Here is a 16,482-nt window from a genome sequence, read left to right as displayed (position 1 = left end):
AAATACACGATTTTTTTTAATCTAACAGTTTCGTCCTTCGTGTTCTATAACAATAAACACCGCTATTTCGTGTGAAAAGACACGAAATTATTGAGTGGATTTCGTGTAATAATACACGAAATAGCGGGCGAATTTGGTTTTTTTTTAGGAAAGTTACAAATGAAATAAATCGCACTGCAAGCCGGTAAAAACCGCACTATGAATAGCATTTCAGTATTGTAATTTGCTATTAATTTCTATATTTTCCCCACCTTTTATTTTTGATGATCTTCTCTGGAAATTAAACTAATAAACGATTAGTTTTGGGTTTCAAACTATTTTTCTAATACATTTTTCTTTGAAAACAATATAAAAACATATTCTTAAATTACTTCAGAGCCAACAATATAGGTGCACTGGATAAACCTACACTCTCCTATAATAGATTGTAAATTATACCAAAGACGCAAATCAAACTAAACTAAACATATATGACAAGTTCGACTTAGCGATCGTTGTCAATGAGATCTGAACTTGGATCAGTTAATACAATCTCAATTGTTCCAACCATTAGGTTGTGCGCTTATGGGACTACATATAGTAGTTCTTACATCTCTTCACAATGGCCTACATGTTGTAGAAATCATATTGTTTGAATTAATCTCCAAAATGTCAATTAGCTATCTTTCATTATACATCATGATTAATTAAAATAATTGAATCTTATTTAATATTTGGTTTCTTACAATAATTTGCCGCGCTACTCTAAAATATTAAAGAAATCTGCAGTCAACCATATATGTGCACAGAGTAAACCTATCTTTCGTAAAATTTCCTAAATCAATTATACAATAGCGTGTTCTCGTAAAATTAGGCGAGAGGTTTGTTTATGTGTGAGAAATTTGAATTAAAAATTATCAAAAATCGGATTAAGCCCACCCACTTTACCATTTAGTAAAACGGGTCGAAAAGAATTGGATCCTTATTTATTTTAGGCCCAAAATATTTCCAAAGAGGAAAAAAAGAACAGGCCCAAATAATTAACTCTTTCTTCGTAAAATGATTTCCACTGGGAAATCGAACCCCCCTCTTTCTTCTTCCTCAAGAATTTCCACTGTTAGCTCAGCTCAAAATATTGTCGATTAATCACGAAATTGCTGCACGGAACAATTGAGGAAAGTTACGCAGATGGAGTTTTATCTCGAAGAAGGAAGAGAGTTAAACCCTAATAGCTCTACTTTGATTCTGGTTCGTTTTTTAGGGTTTCAATACCTTTCGTTTTTCCAATTCTCCTAATCTTATTCTTAATGTATGGAGGTGTTGATTTACTTTTGAATTTTTTTTTTGAATTTTGCAGCCGGCGCTATCGGTCGGAAATGTAGGGCAGCTAGCTGTGGATCTATTGATTTCGTCGCTAAAAGCCGACAAAATCGGCTGTTTGGACGATCCGAATGTGCTTCCTTGTGTTGGCAACGACGCTTATTCGCCGGCGCCGGCCGGAAAATTAGCTCTCCCTCTCGAAGGTATTTTCGAAGAATTGTATTTTATTTTTTAATCATTTTTTACAACTTTTACTCTGTTAATTCCTCATTGTTATTATTTTTTTAGTTTGAATCCTTTGTTGAATTTATGAGTTTGGCTTAAACTTGGCAGCTTATGAATCATCTTCTAGTGCATTGACACTCGTGCAGCAGCGGTCTCCGGTTATTAAGGTTGTGAATAACTTTCGTTAGTTTTGAGTTATGAAGATTTTGTTGTTTATATACTTTCTGCTTATGCTTAACAATACAATTCAATCATTGGATAACACTGTCTTGCAAAATCGATACTGAAATAATGTTTATCGTATTGGTGGTGAAACAGGGTATGATGATTGAATATGCTAAGAACATGGCAAATTTTGCGGCTGCTAACGGGAAGAAGCACGTTGTCATACTCTCCAGCTTGGATTTCGGGCGGTGGAAAAATATTGATATGTCGAGGTATTTTTCCTCCACTTGACATTAAGCTTCAAGATTTGTTATGGAGTGTAATTAATTGCTATAAGTAACAAGAAATACGAGGGATGTTGAATACATCCTTCACTTTTTCGGTGTAGGTGTCACTACGATTTGATTTTTTTTTCAAATGAAATTTCGGTGAACTTAACTGATTTAGTGGTGATGTGTATCAGCGGTATGCAGATGTATTACTTATCTAGTTCCAATGCCGATGGAGCTGATGCTGATTGTGAAAGTCTTGGGTGGAAGAGCCTGCAAGATTACAATCCTGGCCAAAGAATGTGGAAACATCTCGATGAATTAGCCGAAGAAGGATCCATGATTGATGAAGATTTTCTCTTCGAGGAACTAGAAGATGAAGATTACTATCCGAGCTTGCCTTTTGCTGCACTCTTTTCCTGCTTTAAGGTAATGATTTTTTTTAAAATGATCTTCTGATGTGTAATAGCACTCGTTTTGTGGAATTCTTGAAATATCTTCAAATAGTTATTGTGGCATATACTTTATTTTTGGGAACTTTATCTCCAACCAAATGTTTGGTGGATATCGATTAGAATGACAAGCCTGCGAATTTCTTTTTAGGAGTTCGACAAAAATATGAACCGATAATTGTTTGATAGGTTGATAATGTGTGACCCGTTTATTTTTGTTTTTGTTTTTATTTTTATTTTTATGCTTCTATTGATTCCATTTCTTCGACGCGCTTGTTGTGTATGTATAGGCAAAAGGTATAAAAGTTACTTGCTTACTATGTTACTGCTCGGAGGGAGACAATATACCCGAAGCTTTCTATATGGCTGAGGCAACTAGCAAATTTACAGGATTGAACCAGAATCAATTTCACGGTGAGCCGTTTTTCCTCTTTTTTTCTTCTTTTTTTTAATTAATTTATTATTATTAATGGGTTTTATCCCCACCAAATATACATGTGTGCGCGCACACAAACACACGTCTCTAATACATATATGTAGTTTCTTATGCAACTTGACTAAAATATGACAAAGTATTTATGCATAATTGTACGGAAATTTAAATATTTTGAAATTATTTTTATAAATATTTTTAAACTTTCTGACCACAATCTAAGGATCTAGTATTTTGCTTTTGAAGATTTCAGACCAAATTCTAACACGCTGTCGTTGTTCAGGCAACGGTGCTGATAAATGGATCGCTCCGTTTTCATGGCAGAGTGTATACGGACCACCAGCAGATATGAGTCTTTTCTAAGCAGATATGAGTCTTTTCTAAACAGCTACTCATTTTTTCCGGTAAGTTTGTCGAGATATTTTGTTTGTTTTTTTTTCCTTTATGAAACACGACTTTAATTGGTTATACGAAAACCACTTTTAGAGGACTTGGGACTCTAATTGCTTGTACCAATAGCTCTATACAAATGATTTAGTTATTTCAATATTTCTTAATTTCATTTGGTGTACCATCTCATCTTCCATTTTAAAAATTAAAAGTAATATACACATGTTTTATTAAATGATATAAAAGAAAATGTATTTTGAGTGGTAAGTTCATCATCAATTTCAATTTTGTGAAAGCACCACTAATTAAGGTAAACTACAACCACCTCCCAGGGTAAAGTGTTATTACAAAAAAAGACCACCTCACTTTGAGAAATTTCATCCAGACCCCGTGCAGTTTGTAAATTTCTTACATCCACCCCTCTATAAAAGTGTGTTGTTAATGTAAGAAATCTACAAATTGCAGGAGTGGATAAAATAATTTACTAATTATTTATATCTAATTTTTGGAGATGTATTTGGATATTAAATTAATCGAGAACAAACGTGCACAAAAATACACGCAATAATTCAAGGATAAATCACAAAAAGATCCATGACAAGGGCACTTAATTAAAAGAGGGACATCCAATTTTTTTGTCTTTCAAATAAATCCAGTTCATTCAAACTTATTTGCAAATAAGGAAAATCCTTTTACATATACCACAATTACCCCCAATTCATTGAAACCCAATTCAACTCCAATTTTATGATTTATATTCCAATTTAGCCCAATTTCATCAATTAACCAATTTGAACCCTAATTTCAATTTTGATCCCAATTTTGACCCGTCACCACCGGAGACCGGCGGTCTCCGGCGTTGACTTTTTTTTTTTCTTTTTTTGAAAAACTTTTTTTTACCTGAAATTTTTTTCCTTTTTCCGGCCGGTCAACTGCCGTTGACCGCCGGGTCTCCGGCGTTAACTTTTTTTTTTTTTTTTTTGTAATTTTGTTTTTTCTTAAAAGAAATATTTTAATTAATATTACTGTCTTTGGCTGCTAAATTACTGCCTTCGGCAGTTATTTAACTGTCGGAGACAGTAATTTAACTGTAAATTGACTTTTTTTTTTTCTTCAAAAATATTTTAATTAATATTACTGTATTCGTTGCTAAATTAATGTCTCCATCAGTTATTTAACTGTCGGAGACAGTAATTTAACTGTTAATTGATTTTTTTATTCTTAAAAAAATATTTTTAATTAATATTACTGTATTCGTTGCTAAATTACTGTCTCCAGCAGTTATTTACCTGTCGGAGATAGTAACTTAACTGTTAATTGACTTTTTTTTTAAAAATATTTTAATTAATATTACAGTATTTAATGCTAAATTACTTTCTCCAGCAGTTATTTAACTGTCGGAGACAGTAATTTAACTGTTAATTGACTTTTTTTTTTGTTAAGAAAAATTATGTTAATTAATATTACTGCATTGACTACTAAATTACTGTATCCAACAGTAATTTAACTGTCGTAGACAATAATATTAATAATATTACTGTTCGGGAAAATAATATTCATAATATTACTGTCCCAAACAGTAATATTACTGTATGAGACAGTAATTTAGTAGACAAGAAAGTAATATTAATTAAAATATTTTTTTCTAAGAAAAAAAAAATTCAAAAAAAAAAAAAAAAAAGTCAACGCCGGAGACCGGTGGTCAACGCCTGAATCTGGCCGGAAAAAAAATTGTTTTTCTGAAAAAAAAAATTTGGGGGTTAATGTGATATATTTGTTTAAATCCGAGGTCAATGTGTAATATTAAGGAAGTTAGAGCATAATGGATGGAATTGATAAGAATTATATTATGAAGGGTATTTTAGACTAAAGACATGAGAATGAGTTTAATTGAGAGACTGTTTTTTTTTGTGAACCAAAATTCATTTAAGTTCCATGTGATAATGGACCTTTTCACGATTCGCCCATAATTCAATGTGGCCATAATTCAATGTGCCCAACCGGGCATAGTCTTGTCATGTCATTATCAACCACGCGAGGAGAAATGTGTAATGTCGCATAAATTTTAATGTTTTATTGCATTTTGATTATGTATCTCATATTTATTTCATCAAAAATATATTACAAGAACGAAAATATTATTATAATTTATACACATATATGTACTAAGAAAATAAAATTAAATAATAATAATAAATGACTGAACCCCACTTTTGCATTAATCTATAAATGAAACTATTTCATCAATACTGCACCACACCACAAAAATGTCTACTGAGAATCTTCCATTGAAGGAAATTCCCGGTAGCTACGGATTACCGTTTTTCGGTCCGATAAGAGACCGTTTCGACTTCTTCTACAAACAAGGGCAAGACGAGTTTTTCCGAGCCCGAGTCAAGAAATACAACTCAACCGTTTTCAGGGCTAACGTCCGTCCCGGCCCATTCAATGCCAAAGACTCCAAAGTGGTGGTCCTTCTTGACGCCGTCAGTTTCCCCGTCCTATTCGACGTTTCGAAGGTTGAAAAACGGGACGTCTTCACCGGCACTTTCATGCCGTCAACCCACTTCACGGGAGGGTACCATGTTTGCTCCTATCTAGACCCGTCTGAGCCGAAGCACGCGATATTAAAATCGTTCTTTTTGTCGTTTCTGAGTAGGGCCCACAAGAGTTTGATCCCTACTTTTTGGAGCTCCGTCGGTCAAATGTTTGTTGACCTTGAGGAGGAGCTGGCGGTTAAGGGGCAAGCTGAAGGGGCTGGGTTTAACGCCGTTAGTGATAAGATGTCATTTGATTTCCTGTTCCGTTTGTTTGGTGATGGTAAGAGCTCGTATGAGACGAGTGTGGGCGGCGGTGGGAACGGGAATCTTGATAAGTGGCTGCTGTTTCAGTTGGCGCCGTTAGTGACGTTAGGGTTGAAGTGGCTGCCGAACTTTCTGGAAGATTTTGTGCTGCACACTTTCCCGTTGCCGTTTTGGGCGGTGAAGTCCGGGTATGAGAAGGTTCATGATGCTTTTCGGGATGCTGCGGTGGCGCTGCTCGATGAGGCGGCGAAGACTATGTCGCCAGTTATAATTAGCAAGGACGAGGCCACACACAACCTACTTTTCCTAACCGGTTTCAACGCCTACGGCGGCATGAAAGTGCTATTCCCGGCGCTGTTAAAGTACATCGGCGCGGCGGGGGAGGATCTCCACCGCCGCCTGGCGGCGGAGATCAGGGCGGTGGTGAAGGAGGAGGGCGGCAAGGTCACACTGGCGGCGGTGAACAAGATGAGCCTGACGAAATCGGTGGCGTGGGAGGTGATGCGGATCGAGCCGCCGGTGGCGTACCAGTTCGGCAGGGCGAAACACGACATCACCGTCGCCAGCCACACGGCGGCGTTCGTGATCAAAAGGGGGGAGATGATATGCGGGTATCAGCCGTTCGCGACGAAAGATCCCGAGATTTTCGAGAGCCCGGAGGATTTCGTCGCGAACAGATTCGTCGGGGAGGAAGGGGAGAAGCTGATAAAGTACGTGCTGTGGTCGAACGGGAGGGAGGATGAAGATCCGACGGCGGCGAACAAGCAGTGTCCGGCGAAGGATATGGTGGTGCTTTTGGCGCGAATGATGGTGGTGGAGTTTTTTCTGAAGTATGATACTTTTACCGTTGAGAGTGGAACGCTTCTGTTAGGTACTTCCGTTACGGTCAAATCTTTGACCAATGCCACGTGGTGATTTTTGATTTGTTATTACTGTAAAGCTTATTTTTATTTTATCTCATTTGTTTTATTTAAATATTTTTTTCGTTTTTGTTGGTGGAAAATGGAATATTTGTCGAGTGCTTGATAAAATAGACTTCGTAGTACATCAACCATGTCAAGGGATAATATTTTTAATTATTAATTAATATAGTCAATGCATGTTAGTAATAATATTTTGTTTAAAAAAAAAAAAAAAATATATATATATATATATATATATATATATATATATATATAGTGAGATGGTAGAATAAACCAATAATATTTAAAATATGAAATTAGAAAACCAACCCAAGTATAAAAGTCGAAAAAGTACGATAGATACAATCTTCGACGGGAATTTTTAAAAGTTGGAAGGCATGTACGGAATGGTAAAGTAATGGAGATCGAGAGGCAGTATACGAACTGAAGGGTTTACACTAGATTAACTTCAAAATGATTAGTCTAAAAGAGAATAAAAACATATTAATATTAGGGAAATTTTATTCTAGATCCGATTATTAAGATTGAGTGACTGTAAATCGTAAATTTATGCATAATAATCACACACACCTATGAGTATGTGTACTAAGTAAATGATTATTTAACATTATTTATAATTAACAAATACCCGATATAAATAACTCGGTCTAGCATATAATTTCCCCTAATATTAAGTCATTGAAAATGATGGGTATACTTGGTTCGGTAAAAGGAGACTTGAAGATTTGATTTGTGGGTAATTAAAGGACAAACATAATAGTTAAGTAAATCTAACATCTGGCCCATTAGCTCAGTTGGTTAGAGCGTCGTGCTAATAACGCGAAGGTCACAGGTTCGAGACCTGTATGGGCCATTTTTTTTAATAATTATTTTAAGGCTTTTTTTCGCCATTAGTTTTGCTTATAAATTAATATCATTCATTTAATGGGCCGTATTTTTAATAATTATTTTAATGCTTTTTTCGCCATTAATTATTTATATTAATGATTAATTTATCAGCAAAATTAAATGGGCTCCATGGATCCACATAATTATTTCCGAACCACTTAGCCCAACATTACTACATAAATCGAAGTACAAATAAAAAGATTATTAAAAGGAAAAGAGGATTGATTATTAGAGTTTTTAATTCATTCTTCTGTTTATATTAATTAAAAGCAAAGAAGAAAAGGACAAGGTAAAAAGCAATGCAAAAATGTTACGTGAGAAACCGAACAAAACGGCGGCGTTTAAGCAGCTGAAGAGCCACGTGGCCATGTTCGGAGTTCGGAGTTCGGAGTTCGGGTAGCCGTCGTTCGCGTCCACCCCTTATCTCCGATCAAAGTGAACAACTTGAGCTCCAACTCGTAACTATTGTCGCCTATCACCGGCATCACATCAACTATTGTATGTACGTATAATGGTGTACATAATTTATGTAGCAATGTCTATTGTCGGCACTCGGCGGAGACGAGGGAGATCGAAGAAAAATGAACTATCAAATCTCATCAAGTTAACTGCACATCCAATAGCAAGAGGAGGATCATCTTTATGACCTTTATAATCAAGAAGATTCGGTTTCTGATGTAAGAAAATCGCCATCCATCGCTTACGCGGAAAAATCTTTGCATTGTTTTCAATCACATTCGTTCATTATCGACTTTTACAGAGCATTTCTTCCCTCAATTTATCGGCCATTCGTTCATTCCCCTGTTTCAAATACCCGTCAATGAAAGCACCATAAATATCCGAATTCGGTTCAAACCCTTTCACCACCATCTCCGCTTGAATCTTCAAACCTTCCTCCATCATTCCCTCCTCACACAAACCCTTAACCAACTTCTCGTAATTCTCCTTCTCCAAAACAGAATCGTACTTTTTCTCCGCCATCCTCCAAAACTCCAATGCAGCAGAAATTTCATTCTTCTCACAAAGCGATCCGATAATAACATTCACAGTCGAATTCTCCGGGCTAAATTCTTTCCTGCACATATCCTTATACAGCAACTTCACAGAATCCAAATCCCCGATTTTACAGTACCCGTTTATTAGATGCTCGTAAGTAACACAAGTGCTTTCGACATCTTTCATCGCCATTTCTCTATAAATCTCCTCTGCCCTTTCGACTTCTCCGATTCGGCAAAACCCACCGATAACTGTGTTATATGAAACCGCGTCACGTTTCAACTCTTGATCCTCCATTTTCTCCCACACCTCCATGGCTTCTTTCATTCTCCCTTCATCGCAATATGCTGCCATTAACACGTTGAAGCTGTATACATTCGGCACGCATGCGACTCTCGAGAATTCATCCCACACTTGTTCGACTTTATCCACCAACCCTTCTCTGTAAAAACCAATCATAACCGCATTCAAAGTACTCGCATTCGGAGAAACGCCGTTTTCTCGTTTCCGATTTCGACACGCGTTTTCAGCGTCGAGATTGAAAATTTCCCTATATAAATCGTACCCGGCAAAGCAACCTCGATTCTTCGAGACGATTTCAATCAGAGAGTTGCAAGTGCTCGTTTTCAGATACACGTTCTTCGACTTTAGAGCTGCGTAAATTTCGATAGCGAGATCGATTTTTTTGGACTCTAGACAAGCGTCGACTAACAAATCGAAGACGAAGGGGGCGGAATCACAAGCTCTGTAGGTTTTGATCAGTGCATCGAGGATTGCAATCGAGGATGTTTGCTGCTGGGATTCAGAGAATGCGCACATGGCGGATTTAATTAGGGTTAGGGCTTGTGATTTAAGTCTAGAGCGAGAGAGAATGTGAATTACGGTGGCGTAGGAAGAGAGAGTGTGGGAGGAGAGAGAGTGGTGGAGAGTGAAGTGGAAGAAGCGGATGACGAGTTGTGGACTGTTGCGGAGTTGAAGGGAGATCTGAGAGAATTGGGCGGCGGTGAGGCGGTTGTCTTCTCCGTAGGCGATGAGAGAACGGAGGTGTGACCACCGGGATTTTGAGCGGTGGTGCTTGAGGATTGAGACGGCGGCGGACGCTACGTCGACGCCGGAAGTAGGTGGCGATGGCGGTGGTGGTGGTGTTGATGATGAAGAGAATGGCGTGGGTTTTGGGAAGAGTGAAGCGAAGAGGATGGATTTCCTGAAATTGATTGAAACGCCATTGGCGTCTGTCAGGAATTTCATCGAACAGTTAGTGTGCATGAAAACTGAAAATAGCAAAAAAAATCGGAGGTGCAGAGTTTTGAATTTACTCGATTTTTGGACGGGCGTGCTAAATCCTACACTAAAATTTACTAAATTCCACCCATAAATTAAAAAAACATTATCTCTCTACTCAAATTTTCTCTAACTTCTCTCTAAAATGATTTTATCCAAGGCACTCAAAATTCATTAATTTTTTAAGTAAATAATCATAGAAAATTAGTTCCGTTTTATTTAATATTTATTCAATTTCATTAAGCGTTTTTAATTATTCAAATTCATATGAATTTGATTTTTTTCCTCAAATTCCAACTTTATTTTAGTTTGAACATATGAAGATTTTTGTCAAATTCGAACTTGGAATGCTAAAGATGTTTTTAGTGTGTGATTTTGTAAGAAAAATAGGGAAAAAGAAGAAGGATGGAGAAGGAGAAGAGAATATTTTAGAGAGAAAAATATTTTTAGTTATGTGCATAATTTGATAAAAATAGTGTAGAATTCAGCATTTCAGTTTTTGAAATTCTCTTACAATTTTTAATTAATTAACGGTGTGATATTATAATATTTTTACGAGTAATTCAACACAACGTTCTCAATTAGATTGTTAATTAAGTTGATTATATTAAGGCACAATTATATATTGGTTTAATTCAACTTTGTATTTTCAAAGTATAGCATTTTATTTCCCATTTTATTTACAGTTGATCTTTATTTTCCTAATCATCCTTGTTCCCTGGAGTCTCAATCTTCTGAGTTTTTTCATCTTTTAGATTACTGGTTTCCATCTCCCCTTGCCTAGGGTTAATGGTTATTATCTTTTTGCCGCTCTTTCTATTTTTCGAAATTAAACCCTAGTGTTTTATGGCTTCTCGCAAGCGATTCAGATCTGAACTTAAGGTGCAATGAATTGTCTTGTATGGAATTGCCGGGGGCTAGGGGGTCGTCGGACAGTCCGATCGCTTGAAGATTTGATTCGAGCAAATAACCCCCAACTCATTTTTCTTTCAGAAACTAAGGCAATGTTTGGAAGCTTTTTGGATTTATTTTGATTTCATTTTGAAGAAATATGTTTTGGGGGAATAATTTGAAAATGAAAGTAATGTTTGTTTGTATTTTGGAAGGAGACAAAATACACTGTAGCAGTCAAATCATGTTTAAAGGTGTTAGAAAAAGTTATTTTTGAAGAAAAAAATTGAAAGATAAAGTGATGTTTATTTGTTTTTTAGTGAAGACATTTTTCACTATAGCAGTCAAATCATTTTATTGTAGCAGTCACATCATGTCTGAAGGAGAGAGAAATTTTTGAAATTGTTTTGAGAAAATGATTTGAAAAATGTAATAAATCTCGTTTTGTTTTGGGGAAACAATAAAAACAAAATGGAAATGGTTCCAAACATTACCTAAATTATCTGCAAGAAAATTTGAGTTTATTAAACGCAAGTTTTGTCTATATGGAATGGCAGTGGATGCAAGAGGGAGGTCAGGTGGTCTGGGTCTCCTTTGGTCTAAAGAAGTTACAGTGATATTACAAAGCTTTTCCATAAATCATATTGACGTTCACGTATACGATGATGATGCAAAATTGGACTGGAGATTTACAGGTTTTTACGGGGACCCGGATGATTCGGTTAGATACAAGTCATGGAGGCTTCTACGTCACCTATCCACTGTATCAAATAAACCATGGTTGTGTGCAGGCGATTTCAACGCTATGCTATCTACATCAGAAAAAAAAAGGAGGTATACCAATCCCATTCAAGGATTTGTATGAATTCAGCTCGTGCCTATACGACTCGGGGTTGAAAGATTTGGGTTATACTGGAAACCGTTTACGTGGTCGAATTATAGGAAACACCCCTTTACAATACGGGAACGACTTGACAGAGCATGTGCTACGAATGATTGGATGAATCTTTTCCCAAATTATTGTGTTGTTCACCTTGAGACAATTAGTTCAGACCATTCCCCTGTTCGAATTGACTTAAAAGGCAGAGGCAGAATGCAACAAAATCGGAGACAACGGGGTTTTAAGTTCGAAGCTATGTGGCTGAAAACAGAGGATTGTGCCAAAATTATTGAAGAGAGTTGGAAGCCAATGCAGGTGTCAAGTGAGAAACAAGGGCAGTGGAATAATATGGAAAGCTGTAAATGGGGTCTGCTAAAATGGAGTAAACTTTCTTTCCGAGGCGTCTCGAATCGAATTTATTATTTAAAAGAACAAATCCTCACAATGAAAAAGGGTACACTCACGTATGAATCTTGCCAACGGATAAAGGAGTTCTCTGACGAACTAAATGAACTACTCGACAAGGAAGAGATGATGTGACGACAACGAGCTAAGGTACACTGGATGAGGGAGGGGGACATGAAATACAAAGTTTTTCCACGCTAAGGCTTCGTCAAGAAAGAAGAAAAATACAATTATGGGATTACGAAACTCGAATGGGGAATGGTGTGATGATGGGGCTGATCTGGAAAATATAGTGATGGATTATTTTCGCAAAATATTTACATCTAGTCGACCGACGGAAGCAAAGTTAGATGAAGTGCTTGAAGCCGTTGAACCAAAAGTTAGCCCATATATTAATATGGAACTACTCCGAGAGTATTCAGCTGAAGAAGTTAAAAGTGCCCTCGACAGCATGCACCCATTAAAATCTCCAGGTCCCGATGGTTTTCCGGCTATTTTTTTTCAACGCTATTGGCACATTGTTGGTAAGGACGTCACTAGGTGGGTTTTGCAGTTACTTAATCATATGGAATTTCCTTCCTCGGGAAACTTTACGCATATCGTTCTTATCCCTAAGTGCTCAAATCCGGAAAATATAACTCACTTTCGCCCAATCAGTCTTAGCAATGTGGTATACAAGATCGCGTCAAAGACCATTGTTAATCGATTGAAGCCTTTTATGCACTTAATCATTTCGGAATCTCAGTCTGCCTTTGTACCATCGCGGCTCATATCAGATAATGTTCTCATAGCTTACGAAATTTCACATTACATGAAACGAAGCTCTGGGGAACACATGGCAATAAAACTCGACATGAGCAAGGCTTATGACCGTATAGAGTGGTCATTCTTACACAAAGTTATGATGCGGTTGGGCTTTGATCCTCGTTTCATAAAGTTAATTATGTTATGCGTGACTACGGTGACTTATGCTTTCGTTCTGAATGGGGGCGTTTTTGGGTTCCTTACTCCGGAGCGGGGTATTAGACAGGGAGACCCATTATCGCCGTATCTTTTCATTTTTGTTGCGGAAGCATTGAGCGTTATGATCATTCGCGAAGAAAGTAAGGGCTTCCTATCAGGTCTCGCAGTGTGTAGGGGTTCGCCGAAGGTCTCACACCTTCTTTTTGCTGACGATACCATGATATTTTGTAAGGCTAATGAGCGTTCAGCAATTAGTATTAAAAGTATCTTGCAAAACTACGAAGAGGCATCGGGTCAACAAGTGAATTTTGAGAAATCGTGTATCGTTTTTAGCAAGAATACAAGTGAACCAGTGAAGGAGAGGATTCGTTTAGTTCTTCCAATGGAAGTGGTGGACAAACACGGGAAATATCTTGGGCTTCCTTCAGTTGTCGGCAAATCCAAACGCCAAATTTTCGCCAACATCCTTGGTAAAGTGTGCTCACGTCTTCATGGATGGAAAGAAAAATGGCTATCAAGAGATGGTAAAAAAATCCTAATTAAAGCGGTAATTCAAGCAATCCCAAAGGTATTCACTGGACAAACTGGAAAAAGCTTTGCATGAGTAAACATTTTGGTGGGCTTGGTTTTAGGGATTTGGAAGCGTTTAATACGGCATTACTAGCAAAACAGCTATGGCGTTTATTGGAAAATTCCGAAAGTCTTTTGGGCAAAATTTTCAAAGCAAGATATTTTCCAAATTCGAATGTTCTTGGAGCAGCCTTGGGACCGAACCCATCATATACATGGAGAAGTATTTGGGGCGCGAAAAATCTTTTGGAGGCTGGGCTGCGGTGGCGAATTGGAGATGGTCGTTCTATTAAAATTTGGGGTGACAAATGGTTGCCTAGAGAAAGTACCTTTCAAATATTTACTCCGAGAGGTAACTGGCCATCCACAACGACGGTGAGTGAACTAATTGATGGAGTTAATGGCCAATGGAAGTTTGATTTAATTAAAGATAGTTTCTACGAAGAAGATAGCAAGAGTATATTGTCTATACCTCTTGGAAGCAGATTTAATGAGGATCGGTGTATTTGGCATTATAACCGAAGTGGGTTATTTTCAGTTCGTGGTGCTTACCACCTTGCGATTAAAATTAACTATGAAGTGGATGGAAGGCCAGGTAATAGTTCGTCCGCTCGTGAAAGGGGGGTGTGGAAATGGTTATGGGATCTAAATATCCCGAACAAGGTCAAGATTTTTCTTTGGAGGGCATGCAAAAATTTGCTACCTACTCGAAATAATCTATTGAAAAGGAGAGTGTCCGAAGAAGATAGCTGCGCTTTTTGTGAAAGTCGAGGGGAAGACGTTATGCATTGTTTGTTCTATTGCTCGTTATCTCGACAAATATGGGCTATGAGTGATGTTCCGCGGTCAAGTTATTTAACGACGACAACAGACATGAACGAATGGATGGGACAAATAAGAACCAACTCCGAGACTATTATTGTCGAAAAATGTGTTCTGCTTTGTTGGCAAATATGAAATGCTCGAAACAAGAAAATTTTCGAAGGGGATGTTCCAAATGCCATGGATATTGCAAATTTATCGAAGAAGTTGAGGAGCGAAATACATGAAGCCACAATAGAGGTTTTGCGCCCAAGAATTCAGAGGACTAACGAAGATGGGCGATGGCTACCCCCTAATCACGATGAAGTGAAACTAAATTTTGACGCGGCAGTGAATAATGTTGACGGCGTATGCAGCCTAGGTGTGATTGCAAGATCGAGTACGGGCGCATGTCTAGGATGGCTATCTAGAAGGATAAAACAATATTTGGATCCAACATCGGCGGAGGCTAAAGCAGGATTAATGGCAATGGAGATGGCTAAAATCCACAATTGGGAGAATATAATATTAGAAGGCGATTCCTTAGTCGTAATATCAGCAATTAAAGATGCCTCGAGTTCTCGAGCAGAATATGGTAACATTATAGCAGATATACAGAGGTTGGGAGCAAGTTTACTGAAGTTTAGAGCTCAACACGTTCGGCGAAATGGTAATAAAGCAGCCCATGCAATTGCGGCTTTGTCGAAGAAAAAATCAAACTTTGTTCGTGAATTACCTGATGTGGTTTTGGATATTGTATCTTCTGATATGTCTTGAATGAAAAGCTCTAATTCTTTCTAAAAAAAAAAAAAAGTATAGCATTTTGACGCTTGGAATATATGAAGAAAAATTAATAACATTTTACACACGTTAAGTAAAAATTTAAATACACATCCTAAAAAATAAGATAGTTAGAATAATGTAAACTAAAAGGGCTTTTTTTTTATATTCATGATCAATTTTTATTATTTATTTATTTATGATCATTTAGTAGGTGGATGGTGTAAAAGTGAAATAATTGAATAATATTCTTTATGTAGTCCTTTTTAATATTCTCTCTTAAGTTCAAAAAAAATAAAATGGATGCAAATTACCAATAATATGACCAAAAAGATTACTTGTGGAGATCTTCAAAATATATTCCACTTCTTTTAAAAATTCAACCATATCAATTTTCATGATATTCTTTTGGGTAAATTGCAAAACTCCCTTAAATTTAGGCTAAATTATGACCCCACCTATTTTTAATTACAAAAATACCTCCGACATTTGTTTACGTCTTACAACAACCCCTCTTGACGTGACATTTATTTATGTTATTTTTTAAAGACAAATTAACCTCATATGCCTTTACACGGAATCTTTATCCTTCTCAAATTACCCTCACAATTTTTGCGTATTACAATTACCTCTCTTAATGTGTTTTTTGTCTTTGAAAAGTACCATGATAAATGGCACGTTTGCAGGGGAAGAATTGTCGTTTTTGGGAAATGTCCATTGAAATGAAAAGGATTCCGTAAAATACCACACCATAAGGGGGTTTGTGTAAGATACAAACAAACGTCAAAGGAGTTGCGATAACTACAAATAGGTGGGGAGATTTTTCGTAATTTAACCTAAGTTTAAGGGCTTTTTGTAATTTATCCTATTCTTTTCCAATGCATAATCAAACTGTAGTTGCCGTTCTTTAGACTCATCCTCTAATTTAGAAAACACTTTTTCAATAGTCAAGAATTTAAATATTTCCATTTTTTGCAGCTATTTCAAAAATAAAAATGTATTGATTTCTTTTTTTTTTTTTTTTTTTTTTCTTTCTTGTTTCTAACATTTTGACTTAAGTGTCCTTT

The 16,482-nt window shown here is 36.7% G+C and overlaps 4 protein-coding genes and 1 non-coding gene across 5 annotated transcripts; 4 read left to right on the top strand and 1 right to left on the bottom strand.

Moving 5' to 3' along the window:
* Positions 1-920: 920 nt before the first annotated feature.
* Positions 921-3,405, top strand: LOC105952068 (clast3-like protein). Its single transcript, XM_012975572.2, has 7 exons — positions 921-1,227; positions 1,337-1,502; positions 1,633-1,691; positions 1,843-1,961; positions 2,153-2,387; positions 2,701-2,824; positions 3,127-3,405. The coding sequence occupies exons 1-7, from the start codon at positions 1,168-1,170 to the stop codon at positions 3,204-3,206; spliced, it is 843 nt and encodes a 280-aa protein (XP_012831026.2). The 5' UTR covers positions 921-1,167; the 3' UTR covers positions 3,207-3,405.
* Positions 3,406-5,329: 1,924 nt separating this feature from the next.
* LOC105952067 (allene oxide synthase 3) lies at positions 5,330-7,068 on the top strand. Its single transcript, XM_012975571.2, has one exon. The coding sequence runs from the start codon at positions 5,501-5,503 to the stop codon at positions 6,950-6,952; it is 1,452 nt and encodes a 483-aa protein (XP_012831025.2). The 5' UTR covers positions 5,330-5,500; the 3' UTR covers positions 6,953-7,068.
* A 671-nt stretch (positions 7,069-7,739) lies between these two features.
* Positions 7,740-7,813, top strand: TRNAI-AAU (transfer RNA isoleucine (anticodon AAU)). The gene has a single exon. It is a non-coding gene; the product is annotated as a tRNA-Ile (tRNA).
* A 236-nt stretch (positions 7,814-8,049) lies between these two features.
* On the bottom strand, positions 8,050-10,246 carry LOC105952019 (Tetratricopeptide repeat (TPR)-like superfamily protein). Its single transcript, XM_012975516.2, has one exon. The coding sequence runs from the start codon at positions 10,108-10,110 to the stop codon at positions 8,593-8,595; it is 1,518 nt and encodes a 505-aa protein (XP_012830970.2). The 5' UTR covers positions 10,111-10,246; the 3' UTR covers positions 8,050-8,592.
* Positions 10,247-14,836: 4,590 nt separating this feature from the next.
* Positions 14,837-15,412, top strand: LOC148765107 (uncharacterized). The gene has a single exon (XM_088812664.1). It carries the CDS (start codon positions 14,837-14,839, stop codon positions 15,410-15,412), a length of 576 nt encoding a protein of 191 aa, XP_088668790.1.
* The last annotated feature ends 1,070 nt before the right edge of the window (positions 15,413-16,482 follow it).

The sequence above is a fragment of the Erythranthe guttata genome, chromosome 14 (assembly GCF_056151865.1).
Source record: "Erythranthe guttata isolate IM_541 chromosome 14, IM_541, whole genome shotgun sequence".
NCBI classification, from domain to species: domain Eukaryota; kingdom Viridiplantae; phylum Streptophyta; class Magnoliopsida; order Lamiales; family Phrymaceae; genus Erythranthe; species Erythranthe guttata.
Note: the sequence above shows the minus strand (reverse complement) of the source record. Positions and strands in the feature narration are given on the sequence as shown.